Source organism: Pipistrellus kuhlii, unplaced genomic scaffold (assembly GCF_014108245.1).
Source record: "Pipistrellus kuhlii isolate mPipKuh1 unplaced genomic scaffold, mPipKuh1.p scaffold_m20_p_4, whole genome shotgun sequence".
Classification (NCBI taxonomy): Eukaryota; Metazoa; Chordata; class Mammalia; order Chiroptera; family Vespertilionidae; genus Pipistrellus; species Pipistrellus kuhlii.
The window spans coordinates 89,259,084-89,280,237 of record NW_023425540.1 but is presented as its reverse complement, the minus strand read 5'-3'; the positions used below and the strand labels follow the sequence as shown (position 1 = coordinate 89,280,237).

At 42.1% G+C, this 21,154-nt stretch overlaps 2 protein-coding genes and 1 long non-coding RNA gene across 5 annotated transcripts in view; 1 reads left to right on the top strand and 2 right to left on the bottom strand.

Annotated features, from left to right (window-relative positions):
- The window catches only part of ADCY9 (adenylate cyclase 9), a 126,216-nt gene extending 107,382 nt beyond the window's left edge, over window positions 1-18,834 (bottom strand). For 2 of the 3 annotated variants that reach the window (XM_036410224.2, XM_045571336.1), the window contains exons 1-2: window positions 18,297-18,434; window positions 16,270-18,006 (exon numbers count right to left, since the gene is read on the bottom strand). In XM_036410224.2, coding sequence (XP_036266117.1) covers window positions 16,270-17,962 — 1,693 coding nt within the window. In that variant the 5' untranslated portion in view covers window positions 17,963-18,006; window positions 18,297-18,434. Of the gene's footprint in view, window positions 1-16,269; window positions 18,007-18,290 lie in introns of all 3 variants that reach the window. The other variant, XM_036410225.2, reaches the window with a different exon arrangement.
- LOC118703366 lies at window positions 1,735-2,767 on the bottom strand. The gene is made up of 2 exons (XR_004983006.2): window positions 2,468-2,767; window positions 1,735-1,957 (listed from the first exon to the last, which is right to left on the bottom strand). It is a non-coding gene; the product is annotated as an uncharacterized LOC118703366 (long non-coding RNA).
- On the top strand, window positions 17,961-20,296 carry LOC123651227 (translation initiation factor IF-2-like). The gene is made up of 3 exons (XM_045571729.1): window positions 17,961-18,053; window positions 18,124-19,802; window positions 20,029-20,296. The coding sequence occupies exons 1-2, from the start codon at window positions 17,961-17,963 to the stop codon at window positions 19,114-19,116; spliced, it is 1,086 nt and encodes a 361-aa protein (XP_045427685.1). The 3' UTR covers window positions 19,117-19,802; window positions 20,029-20,296.
- The last annotated feature ends 858 nt before the right edge of the window (window positions 20,297-21,154 follow it).

Below are 21,154 nucleotides of genomic sequence, written 5' to 3'. Positions count from 1 at the left end.
TGCTAAATTTTAGTCAAGGTATATTATTTATTAATATACATTTTCATTGGTTTCAGAGAGAAAGGGAGAGGGAGAGAGAAATAGAAACATTAATGATGTGGGACAGGGGTCTTCAAACTACGGCCCGCGGGCCACATGCGGCCCGCAGAGGAGTCTGATCCGGCCCGCCAGGTTTTTTGGGCAGTGAGCGCAGCCGAGGTGTTACAGTAGGAATTCGTAGTTCATATAGTCCAGCCCTCCAGCTCTCTGAGGGACCGTGATCTGGCCCCCACTTTAAAAAGTTTGAGGACGCCTGAGTGGGAGAATCATTGAACAGCTGCCTCCTACATGCCCCCCACTGGGATGTGCCCTGACCAGGGTGGGAGTGGGGGAATCAAACCATGACCTCCTGGTTCATAGGTTGACTGCTCAACCACTGAGCCATGCTGGCTGGGTAGTCAAGGTATATTATTATATAATAAAAGATTTTCTATCATTTCAACTTATATTTAAACTATCAGCTTGACTGTTAACTTCAAAAAGAATCACTTTTCCATCAACTGATGAATGAATAGATAAAATATAGTCTATCCATACAATGGAATATTATGCAACCATAAAAAGGAGTGAGGTACTGATACATGCTATAATGTGGATGAATTTTTAAAACAATATGCTAAGTGAAAGAAGCCAGTCATAACAGGCCACATATTGTGTGATTCCATTTATACAAAATGTACAGAATAGACAAATCTATAAAAACAAAAAGTAGATTTGTGGTTGCTAGGGGCTGGGAGGTTTAGAGAGAAATGGGGAGTGACTGTTAATGAGTTTAAGGTTCTTTTTAAGATGATAAAAATGTTCTAAAATTGATTGTGGTGATGGTTGCACATATCTACAATAGCAATCACTAAAAATCACTGAATCTCAGACTTGGAATGAGTAAACTGTGTGGTATGTGAATTATATCTCAAAAAAGTGGTTATTAAAATAGAAAAGCTTAAAATTATCCACTCTAAAAACACTGTTCAGAATAAAAGAAAAAAAAAATAAAAATAAAAAAAAAATAAAAACACTGTTCATATTCCTTGTTCAGGAAAGTTCCACACACCATAAGCAATGCTGCTGAAAGGAACAGAAACCTTAGTGCAAACTGGAACACCTCCAAAGGAGTATATGGAATTGGTAATTTAATAGTTGCTAAATAAAGTAACAACATGAGTAGAGCTATGAAAGCAAACGTTTCCATCTGAACTTCAAATGGCAGAGGGGCAAAGTTGACAAACTTAGAATCACCAACTCAAAACGTGTTCATTATCACAATTTCTTTCAGGAGTCAGAAAGAACAGAGTTAATTTATTACAGCTAAGAAATTCTCTATAAAATGCTTGTCAGAGATGATAAATGTCCTTTGAAATTTTTTTGTTTGCATGATAGTTCTAAAAGTTTTTAACTTTCTGCAATTACTTACACACTGAGTCAGACACTTTAATCCTTAGAAAACAGATGACTCCAACAGACTGTGAATAACAGTTTCTCTAAGGGAAGCTAGAGTTTCACAAGTTGGGTCTTTGTTGAGGTAAAATTCTCTCTCAGGTCAGATGACATATGTATCCACTGTCTTTCAGAACAAAGTATAGTGTTTTTCCTTTTCTATTTTGTTTCACCAGCCATTGCAAATCACAGCAAACGTTATATTACTTTCCATGAGCTGCTTTGCTATTCATAAGAAAGGATAAGAAAACCATTCAAGTATTTTATGAATGCTTTATAATTAAATCCAACAGTTTTTGTTTATCATTAGTGACCTTTAATTTCTTATTACAAAGTCTAAGGTAGCCACTTTCCAGGTGCATTAATTGTTGAACTACTAGAGTCACACTAAATATATAGTAAATATATAGGTCCCAGGCACACTAAGCATATAGCAGATACAAGAACCCACCATCAGGAACAAGTGAGTCTTTTATTAATGGAACTAGAGGCCTGGTGCATGAAATTTGTGCGGGGGGGGGGGGGGGCCCTTCAGCCCAGCCTGCACCTTCTCCAATCCAGGACCCCTCAGGGCCTCTCACAATCCTGAACCACTGGCTCCTAATCGCTCACCTGCCTGCCTGCTTGCCTGCTTGCCTGGTCACCCCTAACGGCCCCCCCTGCCCACCGCTGACCTGATCGCTCCTCACTACCTCTGCATGCCGGGCTGATCGCCCCTAACTGCCCCTCCTGCCGGCCTGGTTGACCCTAACTGCCCCCCACCAACCTGGTTGCACCCAACTGCCCCTCCCTGCTGGTCTGATCACCCCTAACTACCCCTTCTGCCGACCTGGTTGCCCCTCACAGCACCCCCCCCCCCCCAATCAGCTTGGTCACCCCACACAGCCTGCTGTTCAGTCATTTGGTCATCCCTCACTAACCCCCCTGCCGGCCAGGTAGTAGGGAGCCATCTTGTGAGGGTTAATTTGCATATTACCTCTTTATTATATAGGACAATCAGTAAGAACATTATTAATCTAATATTAGCTCTGTTTTATTACTGAAAAACTTGCCAACAGAGTAAAATTTATTATTGGCAACTAATTTTTCAATCTCTCTCCAAAATAACGTTCAAACAAGCACATTTTTTAATAAATTGAAGCACATTTTTTAAAAATTTAATCACTTTGCATTTTCTTCAAGCCATTTCAAAAGTGTTCCTTAAACTTTCCTAATCAAATGGGGTTCCTCTAATCCACCCTGCTTTATTCAACAAACATAATAAAAAAAATTCATGTGTAGCCCCGAGTTTGGCCCAGTGGATAGAGCATTGGCCTGCTGACTGAAAGGTCCCTGGTTCGATTCAGGTCAAGGGCATGTACCTTGGTTGCGGGAGCATTCCCAGTAGGAGGTGTGAAGGAAGCAGCTGATTGTTTTTTCTCTGTCATAAATGTTTCTATCATCCTCCCTTCCTCTTTGTAAAAAATTGATCAAATATATATAATTTTTAAAAATCCATGTGTAAATTATACTTAACTCAATCTTAGTTATTTATAGTCAAAGAAGTAAAAATCCTTTGGCAAATTAAGAATCTCACACATGTTCTGCAATGGCAATTCTGTAAATCTGAGTTTTCATATGCTAAATTTAACTAAATGAGGGTTCATACTTTAAACAAATAGATTAAAAAAAAACACCCATTTCTTCATTTAAGAATGCATACTATTTCCCTATCAACTGAGAAGCTCAGCTATTCTTAGAGAATGATGGGGAATTTAAAGCACATTTAATTCAAACTTTTATTTTACAAATATGAGGAAACTGAGAACCAGAGAGATTAAATTATTTTTCCAAAAGTGCTTACCTAGTTAGTAAAGAAAACATCTTAAGATGAAAAAGTAACCTACTAAACAAATTCATTTATACAAATAATAAGATAATTCTATAAAAGTACTTTACTTTCAAAAACATCCCCTAGCCACTACACCATCTAGTTTTTAGCAGCTCATTCACAAAACAAAAATTAACATTAATAAACATAAGAATCATTTTCTCAGGGGAAAAAGAACACATTTATGAAATTACAGAATGCAAAGTAATCTACACTTTGAATAATAACCACTTAATAGGGCAAAACTAACTGAATCAATATGCAATACACTTCTACTTAAAATGTCAAAGCTTTAATGGTATATTGTATTTTAATGTCTATATACAAGAAAATAAGTCACATTGGTTTTCTTCATCTCTACAAACTAATGGTAAGAAACTTAATTTAATATTTCCCAAACAATTCAAACACAAATATAAATTAGTCAAAAGCTGCTTTCATTAGCTCAATTTTCTTTGGAAGGAAAAAAATTAATAGAATTTAAAAGTATTATAAAAACCCTGGAAATTGTGCACAAGGACTAGCCAGGAGCTTTGCCCAAAAAAAGGATATGCTCTTTTTCCTGTGTATACATAAAAATCAAATAAGAATTATAAAAATCTATGGTATTATTAAAAATAAATACACTTCTTGAAATATCCATTTTTTAAACTTAACAATGACTGCCTAAACTAAACAATTCAAACTGTATTTCCTAGGCCCTAAACCACATGTGTCAAACACAAGGCCCGCGGGCCAAATCCGTCCCGCCAGGCCTTGCAATGTGGCCCGCACCGCGCTGTCATCACTGCACTCCGCTGCGTTTCCATAACAATGACAGTTTATGACTATTCAGTAAACCATTCGGCCCGCGATTTAGGCTGGATTTTAGATTTTGGCCCCTTCTCTGATTGAGTTCGACACCCCTACCCTAAACAAACACTTGGGTTTTCAATTATCTGAATTCCAGCCCTACACCTCAGCCTTCACTGCAGTGCCCCTGGGACCTTTAGTCCTGAGGCTATCCATTCTTACACACCCAAGGGCCTATATTTCACATTTCCAGGCACTGCATTTGCAGCTCTATCTCCTTCCATAGACCCTTCCAAGGCCTAGCCAATAGCCTCTACTTAATACACCAATCAACCATTACTAGAAAACCAGTTGTCTGCTCTCTACCTTCTTCCTGGTTTATTCTGTGTAGATGTCTGGAGTGTGGTTTCACCCACAATGGAGTATCCATTTGTGGAGCTCAAGTATCGGGTCTAGTAATAATTAATGTCGTTTTTAACATTCGTTTAAAATCTTGCTTGGCGTTGACTTGTAATGACATAACCTTCAAACACGTGGTATCTACAGAACGTGTGAAGTGCAATTAACAAGTTTTGCTTGAAAAAGTTTGTGTTTGGTTTGGTTTTTGTTGCAAAACTAGGGCTAAGAAGATGGCGGATGAAGAGCATATTCGGCACTGCATGCTTTACGAGTTCCAATTAAGAAGAAAAGCAAGTGAGGCTGCAAAAAACATCTGTAGTGCTCTTGGTCAAGATGCAGTTAGCGCCAGAAAATGCCAGCGTTGGTTTGAGAAATTTCGCGAGGGAAATTTTTCGTTAGATGACAAGAGTGGTCGAGGCCATGTGTCCAATTTTGATCAAGAAGCTCTTCAAGCTCTTTTGGTGCAAAATCCTCAAATTACCCAACAAGAGCTTGCGACAACTTTAAATTGTTCACAAAAAACAATTTCCAGTCAATTGCGTGCACTTGGCAAAGTCCAAAAGTTTGGAAAATGGGTTCCTCATGAGTTGACCGACAACAACCGTAATCAAAGAGTCACAATTTGCAGTTCGCTCCTCTCTCGTCAAAACCGTTTGCCGTTTTTAAAGCAAATTGTTACCGGAGATGAAGAATGAGTGCTGTATGTTAATTTGAAAAGGCGGCCTCAATGGTTGGACAAAAATGAGGCTCCGCAGCCCACGCCAAAACCTGACTTGCATGCGAAAAAAGTGATGATGTGTGTTTGGTGGAATTTTAAAGGAATTCTTCATTATGAACTTTTACCATCTAACCAAACCATTACAAGTGCAGTGTATAGTGCCCAATTGGAAAGGTTAGCCCAAGCTTTAAGAGAAAAAGAACCCACGCTGATTAATCGGAAGGGCGTAATTCTTCACCACGATAACGCACGGCCGCATACTGCAAGAATCACTGCTGAAAAACTGCGCCAGTTGGAATGGGAAGTTCTCCCTCAACCTGCATATTCTCCTGATATTGCCCCTTCCGATTACCATTTGTTTTGTTCTTTGCAAAACTTTCTTCTTGGAAAAAAATTTAATAATGAAGAATGCCTCAAAAATGCATTGACCGAATTTTACAACAGAGGGATTAAAATGCTTCCTGAGCGTTGGGCACAAGTAGTAGAAAACAAAGGCAACTATATTGTTGATTAAATTTTGTTGTATTGTTTAAATAAATTCGATTTAAAAAAGTATTAGAAAACGACATTAATTATTACTAGACCTAAATCTGCAAAAATTCCTTCTCTCAAGACACATTCTAGTGTGAGACAGATCATAAACAAAATACATCAAATACATATTATACAAGATAGAAAGGAGAGTGACAGAGCAATCATTCTAGGAAGCTCTATTCAGAGAAAGGTTCCTATGAAATTTCTGGAGTTAGGCCTTCTGGAACCTTCCACAACTGTCCTTGGGGATGGGGCTTGCTGGGCTGAGGGTACTCTTAGTCTGCAAACAAGTAATCTACATGTCAATTTAGGATTTTTTTCATTTTATAGTTCTTTATCCCTAGTTACCAACATTCACAGGTACTTGCCACTAAACATGAGTTGGTAAGAAAATTCTGTAGAAGAAACAGTCAGTTGTAAGAATGCACATTAAACCTTCCAAAAAGCTTAAGAGGCACAAGCTGTTTTGTCTGTGGTGCTAATTCTTCATATAAACATGCATAAACGATTAATTTTCTTTAAAAAAAAAAAAAAAGGAAAGGGTAAACTTTAGCTCAGTCTCTGAATAAATATATCAAACAGAATTAATGAGATTTTAACACCTATAATTTTTCAACTCCGTAAAACATTACTAAATGAGTAATAAAGTTATTAAAGACTATCAGGCTGTATGAAATGGACTCAAGGGCCAACCTGGAGGGGTTCCCATGGATCCAAGATGGAACAATTTTTTTTTTTTAATCCTCACCTGAGGATAGGGGAGATGATGGGAGGGAAGGAGAGGAGAGAGGAGAGGAAGGAGGGAGGGAGGAAGGGAGAGATGGAGGGACAGAGAGAGAAAAACATCAATGTGAGAGAGACACGTTGATTGGTTGCCTTCCACACGAGCCCCTCAACTGGCCAGGGATTGAACCTGCAACCCAGGTACATGCCCTTAACTGGGAATAAAACCAGAGAACCAGAGTGCACAGGCAACACTCTAACAACTGAGCCATGCCAGCAAGGGCCAAGATGGAACAATTTGATCATCATTATATATATGGAGTGAAATATATCAAAAAGCTAAAACCCAAAAGTTTATATTAAGTCTTGAAAAAGGTCACTGGTCACCTTCAGAGGATGTTAAGAAACTGACTCAGTCTGACAACTAGTATATACTAGTATATAAAGGGAAAGAACCAAGTAAATAAAATATAAACTTCTGAACACAGTTCCCATGATCCTAAAATTTCACAATGGTTGAGATTACAATGTGCATGAAAACACTCTGAACTGGAAAGAGCTAAACAAAGGAATAGTTGTTTCTGCTGTTGCTGCTGCTAATTGTCCCTACTTTCAATAACACTAGTTCATGAATCTAATCTCAAGAGTGACATGTGCCAAGTACTTTTCTAAGTACTTAACATAATTTTCGCCTTTAATCCTTACAATTACTAGTATTCTATGCAGTGTCATCCCTTATCCTTGGGAAATATGTTCCAAGACCTCAAATATGACCTCAGAGGATGTCTAAAACATTGAGTAGTACTGAACCTTATATCCAGTTGACCTTTGAAAAACACAGATTTGAACTACATGGTCCATATATACACTGTTTTTTTTCAATTGATCATTGAAGTTCAAACTCATGTTCACAAGTCAACTTTATAGTTGGGAATCAATGTAAGCAGACAACGGTAGTTATTCACAGATTTTCAACTACTACAAAGGAGATCTGTAGTTATTTATGGATTTTGAACTGCAAGGGAGGCCTCTAACCCCCAAGTTTTTCAAGGGTCAACTATATAATAAGTCCTCACTTAATGACATGGATAAGTTCTAGGACTTAGGCAACATGACGTATGTTGAAACCAATTTTACCATAGGCTAATTGATATAAACAAGTTAAGTTTCTACAGCATAAAAGATGTTGAACAAAATGACATTACTTGAGCACCTGCTGTACTATGTGTTTTTTTATACATTTAAAACCTATAATAAAGTTTAATTTATAAATTAGACACAATAAGAGATTAGCAATAGCTAATAATAAAATAGAACAGCCGGGACCGGTTTGGCTCAGTGGATAGAGCGTCGGCTTGGGGACTGAAGGGTCCCAGGTTCGATTCTGGTCAAGGGCATGTACCTTGGTTGCGGGCATATCCCCAGTAGGGGGTGTGCAGGAGGCAGCTGATCGATGACTCTCTCTCATCGATGTTTCTGACTCTCTATCTCTCTCCCTTCCTCTCTGTATAAAATCAATAAAAAATATATTAAAAAAAATAATAATAATAAAATAAAATAAAATAAAATAGAACAAATTGGGGGGGGGCGCAATGGTAAGATATGTACACATATAATACCTTAATAAAAAAAATTTAAAAAATTAAAATAAAATAAAATAGAACAATTACAATAATACACTATTATAAAAATTATGTGAATAGATCTAACTGGTTTTGCTCAGCGGATAGAGCATCGGCCTTGGGACAGAAGGGTCCCAGGTTCGATTCCAGACAAAGGCACATGCCTGGGTTGTGGGCTCCATCTCCAGTAGGGGGCGTGCAAGAGTCAGCCAATCAATGATTCTCTCTCATCACTGATGTTTCTCTCTCCCCTCATCCCTTCCTCTCTGAAAGCAATAAAAAATATATTTAATTTTTTTTAATTATGTGAATAGTTTTCGGGCCATTATTAAGTAAAATAAGGGTTACTTGGATACAAGCACTGTAGTACGGTGACAATTGATCTGATAACCAAGATAGCTACTAAATGACTAATAGGTGGTAGTTGTATAGCATGAATATGCTAGACAAAGGGATGATTCACATTCCCCGTGGGATGGAGTGGGATGGAGTGAGATTTCATTATGCTACTAAGAACAGCGCTAAATTTAAAACTTATGAATTGTTTATTTCTGAAATTTTCTATTTAATACTTTTGGACTGCAATTGACCACAGATAACTAAAACAATAGAAAGCAAAATCACAGATAATGGGGAACCATATAGTACAGCAGGTCCTCAAGTAATGTCATTTTGTACCAGCTCCACCACTTAGCAGCTCTTTCTAGTTGTGTAACCATCCCAAAGTACTTCTCTGTGCTTCAGTTCCCTACTATATAAAATGGAGAGATAAGTGTCCTTACCTCCCAGCCCTATTTGTAATATGATAAGCAAATCTAGTACATATTTGTTTAGGTGATTATTTGATTAATGCCTACTTCCCCTTCTAGGCTGTAGGCTCCAGAGAGCTCTATTTCCAGAACCTAGTCCAGGCTTCGTAAATAGTAGAAATTCATTTGATATTTGTTGAATAAGTAAATGAATTTACAGTAGAAAAACAGGAGAGCTGAGTAACTGCTCAAATTCAAAACTCAGCCAATATCTCCAGAATTTCAAAGATGAAAATTTCCTTATAATTCCTCAACTATGAAGGGGGGGTCACATCACATTAAGTACCTCTAAGCCCTGGGGACCAGAATCAGCCAAAGAACAATAGTGCCTGAACTCCCTGGGGTTTTTAATAAAGAAGCTGCCAAATTTTGCAACTACAGTTTATCCAGGGTAAGCTATCAGTGTTTTTGTATTTTGGACACTTGCCCTTTTTAATTTGAGAAACTGACACAATCACAGTCCCTGGTGTGTTCTGAATTTCAGTCCCAAATTATACAAGATGTGCAACAAATAGAATGTAGGAAAAAAGGAACACCCTTGAGTGCAGTACAAAATGTGACTCACCAGCTAGAGAGTGGGTTATTATTTACTGAACAGCTGCTGTGATCAAGTCACTATGCTAACAAGTGCTTTACTTAAATCATCATCTCATTTGATTCTCCCAATAACCCTCTGACAGACGTACTGTCATTCCTATAAACTGGAGAGTCCCTATATAGTTTGTCCAATGTTCCATGGCTCAGAAATCACAGAACTCAGAATTAAGTCCAAATGTATCAGAAACCAAATTCCCTACACCCAACCACCAAAGGGTGAGCCTTGCAAAAATAAATTAAAAGAACCAAGTTGGTAGTTTTTATCATTAACCCTAAACACCAGCAACAAATATTTGGCAGAATCACAAAAGGATTTTTTTTTTTTTGAGAAAAAGTAAATGTATGAACTAAAGTCACTAGCTACTTCTACAATAAATGTGATAATGTCTATCATAATTCCAGTTTGTGTTGTTTCATCTACCTGAGAATGTGTGTTTGGGTAACAGTTCCCTAGGGGTCTCTAAGACCTCTCTGCAAGGTGTCTGTGAAGTCAAAACTTTTTCCATAATGATGCTATGATGTTATTTGCCTTTTGCAGTGTTGACATTGGCAATGATGGTACAACAGTAATCGTGGGTAAAACTGCTGATGCCTGAATCAAAGCAATGGCACCAAACTGTACTTGTCATCATTGTGTTTTTAACACCACATACTTGCAAAAGAAAAGAAAAAAAAGTCAGTTTCATTTAAGAATGTCCTTTGAGGAAGCAGTAAAAATGAATAATAGTGTTAAATCTCAACCCTGAGTGCATGTCTTTTTCATAATCTGTGTGACAAATGGGAAAAAGTGACTACAGCACTTCCTTTGCATTCAAATGTACCATGATTGTCAAGAAAAACATCCATGCAACTGTTTGGGTTACAAGCTGAACTAGCTGCTTTTTTGGAAGAATATTCTTTATACTTGACCTAAAGACAAATTATGGTTATTTAGATAAGTATTTGGCAGACTGTTCCTGAGAAATGAACAAAATGAGTCTGCCACTTCAAGAAAAACAACTGACAGTATTTGTTGCCAATGATAAAATTCAAACTTTAAAGTGAAAACAAGAATTCTGGAAAACTCTTATCTGCCACTATGAAGTTGACATCTTCCCAATATTAAAAACTTTGCTTATGTCAAAGGAAAGCCTGTATAACAAAACACCAATATTTTCTAAATAACCAATGCATGATGTTACAAAATCACACCTGGGTAAAGATTCATGCTTCAAGAATCCAATAGGCTTTTAATACCATATAAAGAAATTGATTAATAGGATTTCAGATTGATATTGCAAATAACCCTTAAGAAACTACCACATGTCTGTTAGGTGTTAGTATGGTATCTAAGAAAAATATCCACAGGCTATTAAAATGTTCCTCCATTTTCCAACTACCTCTACACATCCAAATAAAGCCAAATTTTCTACACATTCATCAACATCCTACAACAATGCCAAAGAAGCTAAAAAAAAAAAAAAATCTATCTGACACATTTTTAAATAGCTAAAATAATAAATGTTATGTGTATTTTACCACAGTTTTAAAAAAATCCAGTCTTTGATGAATACAGAGATTAAAAAGATTTGCAGAAATGTCAAATAGTGCCACTCTTCTCACCAAATTTCTTTATGAAATTTTTTTTTTGCCTTAGCAGGTTTGGCTTGTTAGATAGAGCATCAGCCTGCAGACTTAAGGGTCCTGGGGTCGATTCCTGCCAAGGGCACATACCTTGGTTGCAGGCTCAATCCCTGGCCCTAGTTGGAGTCAATGCAGGAGACAATCAAGCAATGTTTCTCTCTCACATTGATGTTTTTCTCTCTGTTTCTCCCCATCCCTCCCACTCTCTCAAAAAATCGATGGAAAAATATCCTTGGGTGAGGATTAACAAAAAAGTCTCATGTAAAAGGCCCGTGGCCACGCCGTAATGCCCTCACAGCCAACCTAGTAGGTTCTCACGGGGGGTGGGTGGGGGGAGGCTGTGCGGCCATGGGCGGGGCAGCTGCACATGATTTCATGTGCACTGGGCCTCTAGTAATAAAATAAAAGCACACATATCTTTAAGAATATTTTAATGTTTATATTTATAAAAACATTTATATTAACATGCAATGGGTACAATGGGCTTATTATTTTTTAATGAATCAAGGAAAGATTTTTGAATCTTCTGTTTCAATTTCTAATAAGGTAAATATCAATATATAACTTACATAAACACAAGTTCTTTAGCTTCCATAATAAATTTTAGAAGTATAAAGGAATCATGAAACCAAAAAGTTCAAGAACCACTGGCTTATGACAAAAACTCATAAACGAGTCAGGGCTACTCCTGATCATTACAGTCCCAAATTCCAAAACCTTCTCAAATCTGTCCTGTCCCGGCTTCCACCCTCTGGTTCTACTATTGCTGCCACCACCATCAACATTAGGGGGAGGGGGACTTAACCTTCCAGCCTACTCCAAGGGAATGAGCCTCTCTTACCTCAGCAGAGCATGCTAAACAGTTCCCTTCCTGTTTTCAAAAAACTCTCACTTCACCGAAACTGGTTTGGCTCAGTGGATAGAGTGTTGGTCTGCGGATGGGGGGGGGGGGGGGGGGGGGGGGGGGGGGGGGGGGGGGCGGTCCCAGGTTCGGTTCTGGTCAAGGGCATGTACATTGATTGCGGGCACATCCCCGGTAGGGGGTGTGCAGGAGGCAGCTGGTTGATGTTTCTCTCTCATGGATGTTTCTAGCTCTCTATCCCTCTCCCTTCCTCTATGTAAAAAATCAAAATATATTTAAAAAACAAAACAAAAAACTCTCTCTTCTTCTATAAAACCGTGATTGTGGGTGGAGTGACTAAACACGTTTGTTTTATCTTTCTAATACTTAAGAGGGAAGAAATAAGATGCCTTTAAGCATTCTCTGACAGTTTCGCCTTCTGTCTTTGTGACTCCACCTATAATCGGAAAAACCAAAAGTTCTAGACAAACACATCATCTTTTTGCTTGTGGCCCAAGGCAGAATAGAACAGGGCCAGTGGTTTATCCTAATGGTGTGGAAGGACCGTCCTCCCATCACTCAAATCATACTATTGCTCCCTGTCTTTAATAATACCTGCTCCTCACTTTTGGGATAATTTCCAAGTTCCTAGTTCTATGATGAAATTTTTTTCTACCTTCTCTCTCAGTGATTGGCCACCCTATCTAAAATCTCACACACTCACACACACACACACACACACACACACACACACATTCCATATCCTTCTTCCTGCTTTATATTTTCTCCTTAGAACTTAACATAAAACAAACTTTATATTTTATTTGTTTACTGTCTGACTGCAGTATTAGAGTGGAACAATCAAAAGGCAGGAGTTTTTGTCTGCTGTGTTCACTGCTATATACCCAGCACCTAGACCTGTGCCCCGCAGAAAATAAATTATTTGTTGAATGAATGAATGAATGAATGAATGAACAAGCTAGGGGTTCCTAGCCTGTCACAATCTGCAACTCAGTCCTGCATCCTCCACCATAGAAACTTCAAAGGCCTCTCACAAATTCCTGACTCCAAACTCTCCCCAGGGCAATTCCAGAAACTTGAAATGCCATTTCCCAATCAAACCATCAAGCCCCTTGCCCTCCCTCCCCCCCCCCCCCCAGTTGTCTGTTTAAATCAGGCTCCAAGTCTATCAGGTTGATCTTATTACTCTCATATCTCTCCCATCATCTCCATCGACACTATTGTTACCTTGGTTCAAGCTACCATCAGTCCTGCCTGGGATTTACTGAAACTAATTTCCAGGCTCATACCCTTCTGACACAGTCCCTGGAACTAAAAGAGTGAGCTTTTCTAACATAGCAATCAGATCACTTAAGCCTCCTGCATAAAACTTATCAGTGGCTCCCCATTTCCTATAGGACTGAATCCAAACTCCTTCCCAAGTAACCCACAATCTTCCTTGTCATAATGAACTACTTCCAAATGTCCAAGAAACACAACCTCAAACCTTTGCCCATACTATTCCCACTGCACCAAATGTTCTCCTTCTATCTACCTAGAGAACCAGTGATCAATTTCAAAACTCACGGCAAGTTCATGTACCTCCCTAAAGTGTTCCTGACTCTACATACTCTACAACATTTATAACTGTGAGCTCAAGGAGGAGAGGAACTGTCTTGACTCCATCTGTGCATCCTCAGGGCCAGGTGCATTGTAAGAGCAATAAAGATTTCCAAGGAAATCCAAGGAGTGAGTGAATGTGCATAAATAATGAAAGTCCACCTCCCACATAGCCTGTTCAGATAAAATAGAGGAGAAGCTTCCTTTCATGCTGCTAATTCTGGAATCCGAAGTTTACTCTACCCAAGTTCATTTCTACAGAGCCCACTACTGAGTATTTTTAACCCCATATTCTGAAAAGATGTGAGAGGGAAAGGCTAATGCCCAACATTGTATAAAAATATAAATATCTACCACAAATCCAAAGGCAGGTTAAAAGAAATCTTACATATATAACCTTAATCCCATGTATGAAAAGTGTTTTCTACACACCATGTGATCATCTCAATTTGGCAGATTTGAACGTCTGGAGAATCGAACTGTGCAATTTCAAAAAAGGGCAGGAAGTTGTGTAGACATCCTCTATTAGTGGAGTCTTGTCCACAAAGATTTTCAAAATAAGCTGAATACAGCAAAATTCATGATCTCAGAGAAACAGTTAAAGGAGGGAATACCATGTAAAGAAATCACTGGTTTAGCTAAGCCTCATCTTTCCCTACCTTCCATCCAGTACTAAAACTTTTCCATATAAATATATAATACACACAATTTAGAGAAAAGGGGAATTTACCAAATTTACATATACTATTTGAAGTTTTTTAAAATCAACAAACCCATTCTAGACTTTTTTGCCTGTGTCTTTAGACCCTTGGTCCATAAATTGAAAATAAAATAACCCATAAATTAACAAAAAATTTTTGTTCATTGAGGCACTGCCAAAAATTCAAAGACTTGGCAATTTCCAGATTTAATGATTACTTAATTAATACTTAATTACACCCGTTTTTATTTTTTAAATTCAAGTAATACACTGTTCAAAGTATCACTGACAGAACCGCTATCATTGTCATACTTAATTTTACATAGTATAGCACAGCTCCATTCTCTGGAATCTATCCCACTATTTCTGAGGACAGAGCCTAAAGATGCCAAAATGTCTAACAGTAATTACATCTGCACTCTACTCCACTGGCACCTTCAGAGTCGAGAGCAAGAGCCACACTCCTACAGGGAAAAACACTTGTCATGGAAGAATCTCTCAAGTGAACTGTGAAATGTACTTTCTGACCTCATCAATGTAGCATTTAAAACTCTCTAAGTAGAGGTAATTATCAGGTGAAAATGTTCTTCTACATCATTATTCAACTACTAGCAAAATTACCTACAGGACTGCCCAAGAAATACAACTTCTAATAAACTTCTAATAAAGAAAAATCAGGAAAGGGATAAAAGCACCCTTACCAGATAATCCATAAGTAAATGATGTGGGGAACTCTGATCACAAGCAGAGAAAGAAAATATCAATTGAACATATAGGATTATCTGAAGGCTGACAACCTATGTACTTCAAACTCAACCATGTACTGTCTCTGATTACTTCTCCCATCTCTGATTTGAGCTGTTACTTCTCCTTCTGAGGATTCCCTTTCCTGGGGCTTTTCACTATGTAATTATGCAACATGTGTGGGCACTATACAACATATGATATAGCTTTACTAATTTAGGATTTTAAAAATCAATGTGATTGTCTCTACATACTACCTAAGTAGATGTTCCTTCAATCTGGAAGGTTTTAGTAAAACTTAAGGACTATTTTTTAAAAGTGTTGTTTAGAATCCTTACTTTTGTTTCCACTTACTTAAATATCACTTCCTAGATTTCAAATATTTTTGTCCTATAGGAAAATAATAAAATTAAAGAAGCCCAGTGAAAAACATCAAGAATAGCAGTAAGGAACTTAAAAGTTGGGCAAGAGACCAGATACTAATCTGAGGGGCTGGAGGTAGGGGGTCTAAATATTGTTCTGAGCGCACTGCTCACTTGCAAATCACCTGGTGGTTTGAGAAGTTCAACATTCTAAAATACTGCAGTCTACATGATAATACAAATCCATGATAAGCATCGTTAAATAAAGTTGAAAGCTGAAAATGCAATTTTTTTTAAAAAAGAGACATAGGCAAAAGCAGTGTACACTTAGGGGTACGTGATTCCATCTAATTTTCAGAGTCCTACAGGGCTGAGCTGACTTCCTTGTCCCAGCAAAGGGAGGCCTGGATAGGAGAAATGTCTTATTCTTCACATTGTTGGAAAAGGGCACAAAAAAACGTTTTGATGCGACTTACGGGTGACCAAATGAAATGCAAAGGCAACTTCTTAAAGTGCTTCAAAGTTCTGACAGCAGCGCCTCGGTACCCTGACATTCATCAGGCCTGCCCCCAGAATTTCAGAAATATTAACAGCCAACTGGCAAGGAGAAACATTTTCAAAGTTCTACTTCCTTCTATGGTCTCACCTAGGTCAGCACTGCCACAGTGTGAACAGATCTGTGATATCTGACTCATTGGAGGAAAAGTCCTACTGGCTCTGAGATGCCCCACAGTAAGGTATCCAGAGACAGATACTGATGCTGGAAAGAGATCTGTTTGTGTTTTTTTAAACACAAAAACAGGATCAGGGAGGGAAATGACTAGGCAAAGAAATGCACGTACCTTTCAACTGGTCAACAACAACGCTGGGGCCTAGGCGTTCAGTAACTCGCCCATCCTCCATTTCATACCGACCATCTAGGTATTTTGCAGTGGCCTCAGAAATGTGAACCTTGCCAGCCACGCCCAGCTGCTCCATGAGATTGGCCAGGTTCACGTCATTGGACCAAACGTCGAATTTAAACCTCCTCATGCCCAAGATGCCACATAAGACAGTCCCCGTGTGAACCCCAACACGCATGTTCACCATTTCTTTCTTCTCCTGGCAGAAGTGCTCGATGGCTTTTATCATGCCCAAGCCCATTTCGATGCAGCAGTAGGCATGGTCGGCCCGGGGCTCGGGGCACCCTGCCACACAGTAGTAGCAGTCTCCCAGGGTGCTGATTTTCTCACACTTGGTCTCTTCACACAACCGGTCGAAGCGACCAAACAGATCGTTGAGGAGACCCACCAGAGCATGGGCAGACTTGTTGGCACTCATCTTGGTGAAGCCCACAATGTCTGCAAACAGGATACTGACCTCTTCAATCTGCTGCATCTTAAACGGGCGGAATGCTATCGGGGCTTTCTGTATGGAAGACTTTTTCTTCCTGTTCTTGGGGCTGGAGGTAGCGTGCCTTTTCACAGAATTCTCACTCTCCTCATCCCCCTGTTTCATCAAGTCATCAGCTATGATTCTTGGCATCACAGAATGAATCATCCTCTCTTTCAGGGCTTTTTCCACTTCCAGGTCCTTCCCATGCATAATTGACTGTCCCACCTTGAGGAAGGTGCTCCTGGATCTCACCTGGGACATGATGAAGAGGTGGATCCCAATGGCGTGAATGCAGACATGGAGTAGGGCTCGGCTCAGCAGCTCCCAGTGCCGGGCCCCTGCTTCGGGTGGGGGGAAACAGTCTTCATCTTGGAAATGATAACCAAAGGTCTCAAAAAGAACAGAGTATGCCACTCCCAAACACAAGCTCAAGTACAAAGGTAAGTGCATGACGGTGTAGAGCAAAAAGAGCACTTCAATGCACATGGAAAAGCTCCCCACTCGAGATAAGCAAGTGTCTGTGGACTTAGCTGCGGGAGTATGATTGGAGCTGTCAACACGTCCTGAGAGAGGCGTCAGAACCTGAAACTGGGCAGCCAGGGTCAGAGTGAACACCAGGAGGGTGAAAACCAGCGAGGTCCACACATAACGTCGGGCATACAGCTTGGTGAAGGTAAACAGGAAAAAGCCCACACACACCACGAGGAAGCACAGAGCAGGGGCTACCATGACAATCAGTTTGGATCTCATGTGGACCCCGAAATAGATGCTCCAGAGCAGGCAGGCAAAGCCGATGTAGAACAGCGCGTACCGGAAGCGGCGCTGGGTTTGCGGGAAGCAGCGCTCCAGACAAGCCTCCTCCAGGTTCACCGAGTCGAACTTGGGGTCCCACCAGCGGCTGGAGGCCCTCTCGAACAGCTGGGGCAGCTTCTTGTGCCTGCGCAGGCGGCCTCCAGCGCCCACTCTCCGGGGAACACCCCCGGAGTCCCCGGAGCTGCTACAGCTGGAGGAGATGCTGTACTTGCAGTGTTTGGGATGAATGTTGGACGACAGCTGCTTGGGGTTGATTTTGACCCTCACGCTGTTGCTGTCTCCGCTGGAGTCGCAACTCACTTCGGTGCTGTGGTGCTGCAGCAGCTGCTGGTGGGGCGGGGAAGCCATGTTGCCGCGCGCTCGCAGCCGCCCCCGGCGGGGATCGCCGCTACCTGTCAGTGGGACAAGCAGAGTTAGGCTGGCATTGGTGCCCATCCAGGTACGCGCACCTGAAGGCCACCAGCTCTCTCCATTGCCTAAGGGGCGGCCCCAGCGGTCTCCTCGCAAAGGCATCACATGCCCACAAACCTGAGGTGAAGTCTAATCAGCGCTTCCACCGTCCCACCTCCAGGCCGACCCCAGCCCCCCGGTGCGGCCCGGAAAGCCCAGGGTCCGCGCGGCGGCGTCCGCCGAGCCCGCGGCACCGCCCGAGCCCGCGGCGTGTCCCCTCGCTCACCCTCGCCTGCTGTGCCCCCCGCGGCGGCGGAGGGGAGTCCGGCCCGAGCTCTCTCACGCCGCCGGCCGCTCTGGCAAACGCGGCTCCCCGGGCGGCGGCGGCGGCGGGCCCCTCATGCTGCGCGGAGCGCGGCGCCTCCGCTGCGTCAGGCCGCCGGCCGGACCCCTCTGTCCCGCCCGCGCCCGGCGGCCCCGCGGGAGGGAGGCGGGCGGCGAGTGTGCGGAGCCCGCGGCGCTTCGGCCGCCCCCGTCAGCGCGACCCGTCCAGAGAGGGCTCCTGCCGGCCGCTCCCGCCCGCTCCCGAGGCCGACCCCGCGCGCGGGGATGCCCGGGGCCCGGGAGACGCCCGGCACCGGAGGCGGGCAGGGCGCGGGCCCCTCCGCCGGCGGCCCGTGCGCGGCACTGCCGCAGAGCCCGCTCCCGCGACGCCGCCGGCTCGGGACGCCGGCCCGGGGCAGCCTCCCGAGGGAGCTAGAGATGCCGCCGCGGCCGCGGCCACCGCCACTGCCGAGCCCCACGGGGCCGCCGCCTCATGTCGGAAGAGCCGCCGCCTCCGACCCCCTCCCCGCCCCCTCCCGCTGTCACTGACAGACTCCCGCCCGCGCCGCCCCTCGCCCGCCGCAGCGCGCACGCGCGGCCCGCGCTCGCCGCCGCCAGCTTCGAAGACGCGCACGGTGCGCGCGCCGGTGGACGGGGCGGCGGGGCCCGGGGGCGGGGGCGGGGGCGGTGCGGACTGCGGCTCCGCCCTCCGCCTGGGGCAGCGCCGGGCCCGCGGCGAACACAGCGGTGCCGCTGGGGCTGGCCCGCCCGCCCCGGGAGCTGGCTAGGGCACCACCTCTCCCCGCGGTTCGGTCCCCACATCCGCTCGGGGAAACCTAGGAGGCCTGCTAGTTAAGGAACAGCTGGAGTGCGACGCTGAGGAAATGTAAATGTTTGCCCTCCCTCTCGGCACACCTTTTTTATAAATAGAAGTTTGCAACTACTGTATTTGCCAACCCTAAAGGGAGGCGCCCCTTTCCCTATAAGCAATGAGCACATGCCCAGCACTAGCCCCTTCCTGAGCAGGCTCCCCGTAGACCCAGCCTCTGGTGGACAGATGGGCAGGTCTCCAGGGGCCGTGGTTGCCCATAGAAAATGGGTGCCACTGAAAAACAGGTTCTCTGCCCCCAGAGATTCCCTTCGCATCCTTGGGTCATCTCTCCCTCCTCATAAACAACTGTTTTTCCTTTTCCACAAATGAAACTTTCGAAGCAATCTGCTACCAGTTGACAGTCCTACAAGTGGCCTCCATTAGTATTGTCTGCACCATGTAAATGCAGTCCTATACTCCCCAGTGTGCCAATCCTGGTTCTTCTCCCCACTCCTCACAGTGCTTCCTGCCAGTCACAGGAGTCTCCTCCCTCTTCCCCTCATCCCCCAGACGTAGCCCACCCCAGGCTTCACTGTTGAATTAGAAAATAAAGTAAAATGTGGTCTGTCCACGGAATATTCTTCATACATAAGAATGAATAAAGTACTGCCGAAATCGGTTTGGCTCAGTGGATAGAGCCTCAGCCTGTGGACTGAAAGGTCCCAAGTTCGATTCTGGTCAAGGGCATATACCTTGGTTGCAGGCACATCCCCAGTAGGGGGTGTGTAAGAGGCAGCTGATCCATGATTCTCTCTCAACAATGTTTCTAACTCTCTATCCTTCTCTCTTCCTCTCTGTAAAAAAATCAATAAAATATATTTTTAAAAAGAATGAATAAAGTACTGATTCATGCTGCAACCTGGATGAACCTTGAAAACATGATGCTTAGTGAAAACAGCCAGTGAGGAAATTCCATTTATATGCAATGTCCAAAACAGGCAAATTCATAGAGACAGAAAGCAGATTAGTGATTGCCAGGGTCTGAGGGATGGGTATGGGGAGCGACTGCTAATGGGTAAGGGATTTTTGGGCGTGGAAATGGTCTGGACGAGGTAAATATACAACACTATAAATGTACTAAATATCACTTTAAAATGGTCTAAATGGCAAGTTTTTATGTTATGTGTATTTATTGCAATAAAGGAAAAAATCAAAACAAAATGTAACATCACTACTGTGGTATTTCTGCGTAAAGTTCACAGCCTCAATCTAATCATAAGAAAACATCAAGCTAACCAAACTGGAGAACTATTTCTTCCAAGAAATTGGCCTGTACTCACCAAGAATGTCAAGGTCATGAGAGACAAAGACTGAGAACTGTCACAACTTGAAGAAAATTAAGGAAAACAACAACTAAATGGAGTACAGGATTCTGATTTGAAACTTGGAACAGAAAAGGACAAAGGAATAAAATCTGCAGTTTAATTAATAGCATTGTGCCAGTGTTAATTTCCTGGTGGGGTTTTTTTTTTTATCACTGTACTGTAATTATGTATGCTGTTAACATTAGGGAAAGCTTGGCTATAAAGTATAAGGGAAACTAGTGTTTTTGCAACTTTAAGTCTAAAACTGTTTCAAAATTTTTTAAAAAGTTAAAAATAAAAACAAACCTTTATTGCATCAACTGTGAGTCAGGTATCCTCGCGTATTCCATGTTTACCGATAAAGAAACAGGTTCAGGAAAGTACATTGCCCAAGCCAGTAAGTGAAATAATAGTAAACCACTGGACGCTTTCACTTGTAATCTAGTTGGTCCTTACCACAACCCTCTGAGGTAGATATTATTGTTCCTATTTTAGAGATGTGAAACCGGAGGTTGAAGAGTGATGTGCCCACAGGGTCACATAAAGGCTAGGGACAGAGCTGATTCAAAACCGGATCATACTCCTACAGCCACAACTCTCTCAATGGCCCTGGCACCACCCTTTGTAGGCCTTGTGGTGGTCCTTCATGTA